Below are 12,500 nucleotides of genomic sequence, written 5' to 3'. Positions count from 1 at the left end.
CTTCATAAGATCTCTAGCTATGGTATTGCTGGAAATGTCTTATCAATTATTAAATCATTTCTTTCTGATAGGTTCATAAGAGTAGTAGTTGAGGGGCAAAAATCAGAAGCTCACAGTATTAATGCCGGTGTCCCTCAGGGGTCCATCCTGTGCCCAACTCTTTTCCTGATCTACATTAATGATCTTCCAAATCACATCCTTACATCGTTTGTAGACATCTATGCTGACGACACTACCATTTATGGTAGCACATCTAAGACAGTAAACGACCAAGTTCTCTCCAATTCTCTTTCCTCTGATCTTGAGCACGTAGTACAATGGTGTAAGGAGTGGCTGGTTTCTTTTAATGCATCTAAAACCAAGCTTCTCTCTTTACATCATCAACATTCTGATCCACATCTGGCATCAATTGAAATGAATGGCTCTCGTCTTGAGGAGGCCTCAAGTTTTGACAAGCTTCTTGGCTTGACCATTACTCCTGATCTTAAATGGAACACGTACATCAAATCTGTTGCCAAGGCCGCTGGAAAAATGGTGGGATCTTTCTATCGATCCGGTAGATATCTCACTGCTGATGCTATTCTCTATCTATATAAGAGCCAGGTACGTCCAAGGATGGAATACTGTTGCCACATCTGGGCAGGAGCTGCTAGAAAGGACTTGGCCTGCCTTGATAGAGGTCAACATAGACTTCGTAGTCTCGTAAGAAATGTCCTTTTCTCTTCCTTGCAACCTCTATCTCACAGAAGAGATGTTGCGAGTTTGTCTCTGATGTATCGTTATTTTCATGGAAAGTGTTCGACTGAGCTTCAATCTATGGTCCCCCCTCGCCAAACTTTCACAAGAAACACTCGTCTAGCTGTAAACACTATCAATAATTCCCCCCACTCTTTATCTGTGCCTAAACCTAAACGTAGATTCCATGAACAAAGCTTCTTTCTTAGAACTGCACGCCTGTGGAATTGTCTTCCGTTTTCCTGCTTTCCTGCTGACTACAATATGGTTGTCTTCAAGTCTAATTTAAATAAGTTCTTGATGAGCCGTTCCATATAAGTTATCAAATTTACCAAATTTTCATTACTAATGATTACTATATTGTCCAATTTCTACTGTACACTCTTTAACCCTTATCCTTGAGTGGCCTCTTGACCTTGATAATGTGGTGATGCCTATGAAAAAAAAATCTAACGATTTAACCGAACAATTTATCATACCTTCCTTTATTTTTACATATACTAGCGAGGGGTACCCGGTGTTTCCCGGGTGTTTGGAGGTGTGTGTGTGTGTGTGTGTGTGTGTGTGGAAACTCCGGGGTGGGGTGGGGGTTAAAAAATGTTTTGGTAGGTAAGTATTAGGATCAAACCCGAACCGTTGAAGCAAAGTTGTAAATTAAAGTGTGAAAAAAAAACGTGCGACGTTAACCATTGCCCCACCGCGAGATGCTACCGGAAACACGTTTGAATTTATTTAATTACTTGGATTTGGCAGGTGCCCGTTTTAATGAGTTAATGAGGTCAAGTTTGACTGCGGGATGGTATTTCATTTACTGCGGAACGCTTTTTTTATTTTTATTTTTATTTTCCCAAGATGTTATAGGAAAAAGACTAACCCACATGCGGCGAGCGACAAATGTTGAATATCTATCTTTCCAAAGTCGAGCAAATTAAATAGACAGGCGAGCTTCGTTGTTAACTGTGAGATATTACGATTTATATGTGATATAAAAAGTTTTAAAAAGTTGTGAAGCGAGCGACCGCTTCTCTGAAAGAAGCCTTTTGTAGACATACAGAAAAAGCGAACGCACATACATACATACATTTTCGCTTTTATATTTATAGATTAAAATATCAGTACTATATACATAACTAGCAGGCCGCCCGGCATTGCCCTGCCTTAAAAATACGCTTAAACATGATATTTTGATTAATGCAGATTTCGTATTTTTTTATTATATTATATTGGACCCAATATAAAGTAATAATTAAGGCTATGGACAACAGCATATTCTTTTCATTGTTTTGACTCTCTAGTATATATCCGACACAGACACAGTTAATCAACCGAGAACTACATCACTCTAAATAAAAGCATATAAGATATAAACGGATACACACTTGAGAGTCAAAACAATGAAAAGAATATGCTGTTGTCCTAGCCCTAGTAATGATTTTAAAAGTTTTTAAAAAATTACTCGAGCGCCACAACCGCGACTCGAAACCAAAACGTTTAGCTGACGACTTACTTTTTCCTTTGACGTTAATGATTGTACTATGAAGACATGTTTGCTGCAAGGCTAAAAATTAAAACATTAACCAACAGCTATTACGTTACGCATGCATATTCATAATGCCGTCGTTCGACTTTCACCTGGCAAATTCCATTTTTTTTTTAATTTTTCACACTTTTGAACCGATTTTCCCCGTAACATAACATAAAGTTTCGCATGGGCTCGAATACCCTATATATTAAGTTTCAAGTCTGTAGATCAAAAACTAACAGAGTAGTTTGATAGACAAAAGTTTTTAACAAATATATATACGCATAGATGAAAATATATATAGAAAGAGGTTTGTGTTTACTATAACCTTTTTACGCAAATATTACGCAAGTATAAATCATGTAGAATATCTGCATGAATATAATTACACGTAATAGTTGACTAAAGATGGTCATTCCATAAGAAAACCGAAAAACCTTATATAGGGAATTAATTAAAATGAATGTTTAAAAGAATATGCAAATTAGCATGATCTTTTGCTAGTGAATGCAATTCTACGACCCATATATAACAAAGTTGTATTTTCTTTTTAAATAAATAGAAAAGAGTGTTTTTAATATGAATATCAATGCGCAAAAGACTTTAAATTTATAGAAGTATAGAAGAATAGAAGATGGATAGATCAAATTAAGTGATTCTTTTTTCGTAGAACTTCATTCCATAATAAATACGTACAATATTACTTTTTTTCGATATTTTCATTTTTTTAATGTCTTGATTAAACTGTACAAGTACATAAAAAGAAAAGGTCAGTTAAAGTTCTTTTCAATTTTTTTTCTACATTGCGACTGAGGCCACAACGTGTTGGTTCCCTGTGTAACGTAACATAACATTTTCGCGGCAAACACGTGATCACTCTGCGACACACTGATCTGGGGAGCATGGGAAAGACTGCTCTATCAGAACGTGCCTTGATTGCTGTTCCTTTCCTGCATGACGTTTCGTGGTTGCTTTCCGAGTGACGTTCTCAACGTTTTTTCTCTCTATCTATCAATATATATATATATATATTTTCATACCAGGTGGTGTTCTTGCCCATGCGTTCTATCCCGGTAGAAGAGAAATCAATGGTAACACGCATATCGATGACGCTGAACAGTGGACTGAGGGGAAAATCGAAGGGACCAACCTGGAAATTGTAGTCACCCATGAATTCGGCCACGCACTCGGTCTTGGCCACTCGGAGAATTCAGACGCGTTGATGGCCCCCTACTACCGAGGTTACACACCAAATTTCAAACTTCATGCGGACGATATCGCAGGCATCCAAGAACTTTATGGTGAGTAAATCACTATTATTTTTTTTTAATTTATTATTATTATTATTATTATTATTATTATTATTATTATTATTATTATTATTATTATTGGCTTGCAAGGAGCTTTCACACAGGTCATTAAAGATCTCTCCTTGAAAAAAAAAACCCTGTGGTGTTCCCTGGAAGCTGATTGACAAAAGGTCTCCCCAGATTTCCAGTACTCGCCGCCTCTTTCGATAACATTTGCAAGTAAAGTTGCGTTATCGCAACAGCCGACCAACTGACCATTGATTTCTCGTTGGCAACGGTCGTTGGTCTCCACTGGAATTTGAGTGGCAATACACCTCCCCAAGGTCCTCATTCTCTTCGCACTTGTCCAGCGGAGGTCTGGTCAGTGCTCTTTCCTCGACCTTTCCATCCTTCTTGATCTTTCTCGACTATTTGACATCACTCTTTGGGGAAGTGGGTGATGGGGCAATAGGAAGGGATGAGGGAGGGGGATAGTGAACTTGTAGATATGCAGCTTCAATGTTCTTGGTTCCATGTAACGCTGCTTTATCTTTCATCTCTGCAGCAGTTTGTCTGACCCGCGCATGTGGCTCATGTGTATTAGTGTCAGCATTCAAGGACTTTCATCATCATCATCATCATCATCATCATCATCATCATTATTATTATTATTATTATTATTATTATTGTTGTTGTTATTATTGTTGTTATTATTATTATTATTATTATTATTATTATTATTATTATTATTATTATTATTATTATTATAATAGGAGTTTCCATGCAAGCTATCATTAAAGATTTCTCTTTGATAACAAATTGTGGTGTTTTCTGGAGTCTGAGTGACAACAAGTCTCCCCAGATTTCTAATTATCCCTACCTCTTTCGATAAGTTTGCAAATGACTTTGCGTAATTGCAACAGTCGCTTACCGTTAATTTCTTGTTGGCAGCGACCATTGGTCTTCACTGGAATTTGGGTGGCAATAAGCCTTCCCAAAGTTCCAGTTCTCTTTGTACTAATATAATGGAGGTTTGGTTAGTGCTTTCTCTCCTCAGTCTTTCCATCCTCCTTGACCCTCCTCGACTATTTAGAAAATTATTAATTATTTAAAAAAGTTATGCAGTTTCAATTTTCTTGATTCCATGTGGCGTTTCTTTTTGTTTTACATCTGTAACAGTTTCCGCAGTCAAGGGTTTTCCTTAATATTTCTGCCGTTTTCATTATTGTTATTCGTTGTATTTTCTCAGTCATCCCTCTGATTCCAATCTCTCTCATTCTCTTTTCAAAATGTTTTGTTATTATTCCTAGCGTTCCTACTATCATTGCTGTTATCTTAACTTTCTTCATCTTCCATATTTCTTTGAGCTCTCTGGCTATTCCTGTGTATTCTTTAAGCTCTGTGGTGACCAGTTCTGCGTCTTTATCAACATCATTATCATGATCGTCATTTATATATTAATAGGATAGCGCGCGTGTTATTTATTTATTCCGTGTCACGATTACATCCGAGAGATTGCCGTTTGATTATGGACTTCCATTTCTTGTAATAAATAATTTTACCAAGAATTCTTCATAAGTTTTGGTTTCGGTTTCGATTATAGCTGAAGAAACTTAGGATTTTTTTTTTTTCATAAATTTGGGTGTCTGTTTCGATTCACGGTGATGCACCCAGGTCATATGGATATACATTTTAGCTTTGAAACCACAACTTTAAAATATATATGAATCGATACACATTAACTATATAATAATATATACGAAATCTATAAGAATTAAGATTTAATATTTAAGCGTGTTTTACGATCGGGCTATGCGGAACGCCCCTGCTCGCTTAGATAAATGCTTTTGCAGTTTTAACAAAAGAACTACAATAATATCAGAGCGTCTCAATTTACGCTGAACATCCACAGAATGTCAACATCAATATGTTACTTATGAATGAGTCCACTGTGGAATTTCCACAGGGGACTCATTCATATTGTTGGAAGAAGACGAAAACAAGTGGCGATTTACAAAGCAATAAGTACATATATATATGTCTATATATACATATATTTATTCAGTTGTATTAAATACAAATGTCTTACTTGTTATGTCTGCGACAATATCCATTATTACTTTCGGAAAAAAAATCCCTTTTCAAATGGTAGACGTGACAGATCGATTCAAAGCATGCTAGATGATGGAGCATGCTTTTATGTTCAAATGAACAGCTACAGCAGGAATTGCAATACACCCTGCTAGTCTGTGTTGTTGTTGTTCTTCTTCTTCTTCTTCTTCTTCTTCTTATTATTATTATTATTATTATTATTATTATTATTATTTTCCACTAAATTGTTGATATTTTGTTTATGTTTCCTATAAACGCAGGTATCAGGGCACCTGTCGTTCCTTCAACAAGTGAACCCACAACAGTGGAGGCGACAACAGAAACACCCAAAACTTCCAGCACGCAAAAACTTACAACTACTCCTGAACAAACGACAACTCCTGAACCGACGACCACAACTCCTGAACCGACGACCACAACTGCTGAACCGACGACCACACCAGAGGTGACCACCACTTTTAATCCACCGACTACAACCACGAACAAACAAACCAACCACCTTTGCAACAGACCTGCACATTCCAAAATTCAAGCAGCCTTCACAGGTAATTAGCAAACTTCTATCATGATAGCGTTTCGCTCTAGCTCGAGACCCATCGTTGTGTCGTGTCCGTGGCATCTCTCAGGTCCAGATCAGAGCATGCCTCGCCCAGGGAAGTGTCCGTAAGGATGTGTGTAATGGTCATCGCCGAATGATATGTAACGATATATATATATATATATATATATATATATATATATATATATATATATATATATGAGCAAACAGTTAATGAAATATGTTTAAAAAACACTTTGAAATGAGTTAAAAACATATTTAATCTGAAAAGGAAACACTAGATAAATGGATAGTCCTTAATCCGCGGAGTTTCGAAGAAATACTCTCCTTCTCATCAGAGGGTAGGAATTAGCAAAATGCAGGATCGGATTTTGCATGCAGAAGTATTTGATGAAACAACAAATAAGTCAAAGATCTTACTTGAAAACAAAATAAGTTAAGCAGAGGGAATATGGTAAATAAAAAGGTGATTATACATTAATGGATAGTCTGGTGGAAGATAAAAAAATCCAGTGACGGTAAAATCCAAATGTAAAACTTCAAGAAAGTTAAAAGAGTTTCTATTTGTACAAGTAAAATCCAAAGAAATCCCGTAATATATATATATATAGAGAGAGAGAGAGAGAGAGAGAGAGACAGACAGACAGAGAGACAGAGAGAGAGAGAGAGAGAGAGAAGAGAGAAAGAGATAGAGGGGAGAGAGAAAGAGAGAGAGAGAGAGAATTGATATGTAGTTTGCTTGAAGCATTGTGCGGGATAGGTATGTAGTTGAGAATTATAAGGCTATCATAATGCGAGGAATGAGATATAGTCGTTATTGTTTAAGAAGACTAGTGGCGATTTACGAATCAATAAGTACATACATATATGCATATATGTCTATACATACATATATTTATTCAGTTGTATCAAATACAAATGTCTTACTTGTTATGTCTGCGACAATATCCATTATTACCTTCGGAAAAAAATTCCCTTTTCAAATGGTGGACGTGACAGATCGATTCAAAGCATGCTCCATCATCTAGCATGCTTTTATGTTCAAATGAACAGCTACAGCAGGAATTGCAATACACCCTACTAAATCCTGATTGTGACAGCTGGTGAATTTCAAAAATGCAATCTGGACGTAAAGACACTTTAGAAGAACGATATGCAATAAAATCCTGTATTAAACTTGGTAAAAATGCGACAGAAATGTATGGAATGATTCAGACTGCTTTTGGACCATCTTGCATGAATCGAGCAACGGTTTTCGAGTGGCATAATAGATTCAAGGAAGGCGGGGGAGTTTGTGAGGGATTGTGAGGCAAGGGTTGCGCAGTTCTAACCCCACCTCTCTTGAATCGACACTACTTGTGCCCAGTAGTAAGAGCATTGCTACACGACTAGAAACAATGCCGAGATAAGCAGAGAGAACATACAGCACCTGGAATTCCCAAATAGTCACCCATTTAGTACTGACCTGGCTCAATGTTGCTTAACTCCGGTGATTTAACGGGAATCAGTGTGTCAACGTGATGATGCCGCATAAATAAAATAATACGTTGGTAAATCTGGGCAGGAGCTGCTAAAAACAGTCTATCCTGCCTTGACAGAGTACAAAATAGGCTTCGTGGCTTAGTGGGGATGCCCTTTTCTTTTCCCTGCAACGTCTCTCCTGTACTTTTGTACTCCTGTGGGAGAGACGTTGCGAGCCTGTCTTTGTTTTATCGTTATTTCCATGGCAAGTGCTCGTCTGAGCTCCAATACCTGCCCCTCTCGCCAATCTTTCACGATAAACACCCGTCTAGCTGAAATCACTGTCAAAAATTTTCCCCACTCTTTCTCTGTGCCAAAACCAAAACGTAGATTCCATGAACAAAGCTTCTTTCTTAGAAGTGCACGCCCGTAGAACATGTTCCGTTTGCCTGTTTCCCACCTGACTACAACCTGGATGTCTTCAAGTCCAACATAAACAAATTCCGATGAACCGCCCCTTAAGTAAGACACTTTATCAAATCTCAACACTAACGTACTGTACACGTAATAACCCTTATTCCCGAGTGGCTTCCGGGCCTTAATAAATGGTGACCACCTTGTAAAAATAAATAAATAAATAAATAAATAAAAATGACTATTTAACACATCCCCATACAAAATTAGAGACGCTGGTTCTTTTTGTTTTTTGATTAATGGTTTCTTTATGTTTCTACATTTCAGATCCAAAGGGAGTCGTCTACCTCTTCCTCAGTACAGGTGACGTGATCAGCAACGCCACTGGTAGCCATAAAATTGAGGAGTTATTTCCGGATGGACCCAAATATGTCGACGCCGCCGCTTATACCGCCGAACAAGAACTGCTTCTACTCGTTAGAGGTTCGTACGCTTCGCTAGCAGTATCAGAATTTTTGTAGGAATTTTTGACACCCCTAACACGAAACTGCGAATACAATATAAAAATCTCGTAATTTCTCTGTTAAAAGTGGGTTATTTATTTTCTTTATGGATTATACTTCAAAAATAAACTATTACAGTTGTTTTAAAAGTAATAAAAATATTTTTATTTTTTTTTTAAAACAGTAATGAATTTTCCGAACTCAATATTTTTCAATTTTTAAACTCAATATTTTTAAATTTTTAAATTTTAAAAATCTATCAAAATTTTTCTATTGATTCTATTTTTACGATATTTTCAGGGTCAATGTGAAATTTTATGTTCTTTCCAATAAACCGAATATAATATTTTAGACAAACGTTTTTTTTAAATTCACGCCCCCCCATTTTCACGCCCCCCCCATTTTCACGCCCCCCCCCCCATTTTGAAATGTCTATTAAAAAGTAAATAATTAATTTATGTTTAATAGGTTTATATATCACAAATTGAAGAGAAAAGGTCAATAAATAATATATTCAAATTTAAAACAAAAAAAAAAATCAGTTTTTTAGAAATTTACCTGTAAAGTCCGAAGTTTAAAACCTTATTTTATAAGAACACATTTTTTCTTTTTGTCTTTTTTTTTTTTTTTTTAATGAAACCTTGGTCCTTGCTCCTTTAATTGAAAAAAAAATTAGGGCTTGAATTACATTTTTCGAGGAGTTATAAGCTTAGAAAGATAGGGGGTCGAATAATTTACGCCTCTCATTTTGAAATGTTTATTAAAAAGTAAATAATTAATTTATGTTTAATAGGTTTATATATCACAAATTGAAGAGAAAAGGTCAATAAATAATATATTCAAATTTAAAACAAAAAAAAAAAATCAGTTTTTTAGAAATTTACCTGTAAAGTCCGAAGTTTAAAACCTTTTAAAAAAAAAAAAAACACATTGTTTTGTTTTGTTTTTTTTTTTAAATAAAACCTTGGTCCTTACTCCTTTAATTGAAAAAAAAATTAGGGCTTGAATTACATTTTTCGAGGAGTTATAAGCTTGGAAAGATGGGGTGGAATTATTCACTATTTTCACGAAATTTCTGACACTGCTAACGCTTCGCCATGAATGGGCGTGGTTTCTTTTTTTTTTTTTTTTTTTACTTAGGAGTTACCACTTGTCAAGGCCTGAACTCGATGATAAGAGTTTATGAATGTCAGGTGGTATTGTAGTAATCGCTAATATTGTAAATTTGGCAAAATTTGATCATTTATGGGGAACTTGTTCACATTGGTTAGCTGGTTGTTTTTGTTTTACGGCATATCAACCCTTTTCAGGTTATGTAATGCCGAATCCAGTGATTTTGAAGAATTTTTTTTTAATAGAGTATATATGTTTGTTTATTTTTTTTTAAGTCGGTTTCTATTTAACTCATAGTTACGACCCTAACAGGTACTACCAGTTCGGGTCAGAGTGGACCTGGGAGCAATGGCAATTTAAGGGTGGCTCCACACTGCCCAAAGCCCACAAGATATAGTTTAAGGTCATATCTAGGACCTGTTTACATTGGATTTGAAGGCTACCATGTTGTATTGGCGTAACATTTATTGGTATATGAACCATTACTAAATTATACAAACCCAGTAAAATTCGGAATACTACAAATAAGACTCTCTCTCTCTCTCTCTCTCTCTCTCTATATATATATATATATATATATATATATATATATATATATATATATATATATATAACTACTTAATTTATACACATAAAATTAATATACGAAAGTATAGATTTATGCGTAAACTTTAAGTATTTACCTAAAAGTGATCAATACGTAGGTAGAGCTAGTTAGTAAGTTATAAAATGTATATGGCGATTAAGCCACACTGAATATTCCACGTTTCATCCACTCTAGGACTCTTCAGACTAATATATATATATATATATATATATATATATATATATATATATATATATATATATATATATATATATATATATATATATATATATATGAATACCGTCCATTCTACAAGAGGAGACTTATCAGGATAATATAAAGCTCAACAAATTGTTTTTGAGCTTATATAGACGTCATTAAACTGAGAAAATGAAAGGATAAAAATTATATGTGTATATATATATATATATATATATATATATATAGAGAGAGAGAGAGAGAGAGAGAGAGAGAGAGAGAGAGAGAGAGAGTGAGTGAGAGAGACAGACAGACAGACAGACAGAGAGAGAGAGAGAAAGAGAGAGAAAGAGAGATTTATTCATTTATTTTATAAGAGTACAACTACCATCGTATAAGCGTTCCCATTTACCCAACACCCCTAAATGATGTATACCCTTGTTAAATAAAGAATAAATCTATATATATCATTGCATAGTTTTCATACCTTCATTTTCTCTCTTTTTATATATATATATAATAAACAATTACATTGAGTATCAAAAATGTAATTGTCTAGTTTAGATGCTTGAAAATACCATAAGGTTGAAATAAATTATTGCATCGACAATTATGTAATTTCCGTGTTATATTTTTTATCTTATTGCTCTGTTTACCACATTGAGCTCTCATACCCGGATTTCCTCCTGGAATTATTTCATTATAACACTATATATATATATATATATATATATATATATATATATATATATATATAGAGAGAGAGAGAGAGAGAGAGAGAGAGAGAGAGGGTGAGAGGGGGGTAGGACAAGAGTCTAAAGAGCAGAGTATATTTTAATGTATTAGAAAATTCATTAATACAATTAAAATAAAAGAAAAAAAACAGTGCTCCTTGTAATGTAGATATATAAGCTCGATGGGCATATATATACTAGAGCTATTTTAATATTGAGTAAGATGATTGATAATTTGTAATTAAAATTAAAAATTAAAAATCGGTTTCTGTTGTGTCTGTATCAATAACAACACGAACGCAGAAAGTAAAGGTAAAACAAATATATTAAGACGAAAAGATAATACATATATACAAAGGTGCAGTTGTACTGCAGTTCGAAGATTGTTCGGCAGAGGGCGTGTTAAAGTCTTTCATGGAGCAACCGGCATATGCGTCTTGCCTATCCGGCGTTCGAACACAGCTCTCCGGTCTTGCTGACTTGATACCTTTATCTATATCTTGTCCACCCACGTATGCTAATTAGTGGGCGTCTCCACAACAGTTTCATAAGGAAGAACAAACAAAAACAATAAATTGTACGATCGTTTCGGAAACGATGTTTTTATTGAGATAGACAATAATTCATTCATTGGGATGGTAAAAGTAGGATAAACTACTTTTACCATCCCAATGAATGCATTGACGATGATACGTACGACTTTTAGAAGGCGAACCATTAAAAGATACATCTGCCTTACTTAAAAATGCTAGGTTTATTTTGATGTCTTTAGTTTAAACCCACCACCCAATATTTTTGCTGATGAGATTTTGTTTTCAAAAAAGCTACATCATAAAATTATTGTTCAAGACTCAATGTCTATCACAATAAAAACATCGTTTCCGAAACGATCGTACAATTTATTGATTTTGTTTGTTCTTCTTTATGAAACAGATTTTTAATTTTTAATTTTAATTATAAATTATCAATCATTTTACTCACTATATATATATATATATATATATATATATACAAATTCTGCACTTGTTTTGGTCTTTAAACTTTGAATTCTGCATTTTATATCAATAGTGCTTACAGGACAAAGGCCCAGTTGACCTCTGGTTGACCTGTTCCTTTGTGTGTGCTATTTTGGCAGGGAGTGTAGATATCTAGTGTCCTAACCTATTTTTATTTTTTTTATATTCTATATGCTAGTTTATATATATGTATGTGTGTGTGTGTGTGTGTGTGATAGTTTATATATGCATGTTTATTTATTTATTTTATTTGTTTAT

At 34.6% G+C, this 12,500-nt stretch overlaps 1 protein-coding gene across 1 annotated transcript in view; it reads left to right on the top strand.

Annotated features, from left to right (window-relative positions):
- LOC145269454 (uncharacterized) overlaps window positions 1-12,500 on the top strand; it is a 41,789-nt gene that overhangs the window by 22,044 nt on the left and 7,245 nt on the right. The window contains exons 6-8 of the mRNA XM_080125130.1: window positions 3,301-3,558; window positions 5,919-6,203; window positions 8,420-8,575. Coding sequence (XP_079981256.1) covers window positions 3,301-3,558; window positions 5,919-6,203; window positions 8,420-8,575 — 699 coding nt within the window. The remainder of the gene's footprint in view (window positions 1-3,300; window positions 3,559-5,918; window positions 6,204-8,419; window positions 8,576-12,500) is intronic.

This window comes from Euprymna scolopes, chromosome 45 (assembly GCF_053919585.1).
Source record: "Euprymna scolopes isolate OS-2025 chromosome 45, ASM5391958v1, whole genome shotgun sequence".
Lineage (NCBI taxonomy): Eukaryota > Metazoa > Mollusca > Cephalopoda > Sepiida > Sepiolidae > Euprymna > Euprymna scolopes.
This window is presented reverse-complemented; position numbering and strand designations above follow the sequence as displayed.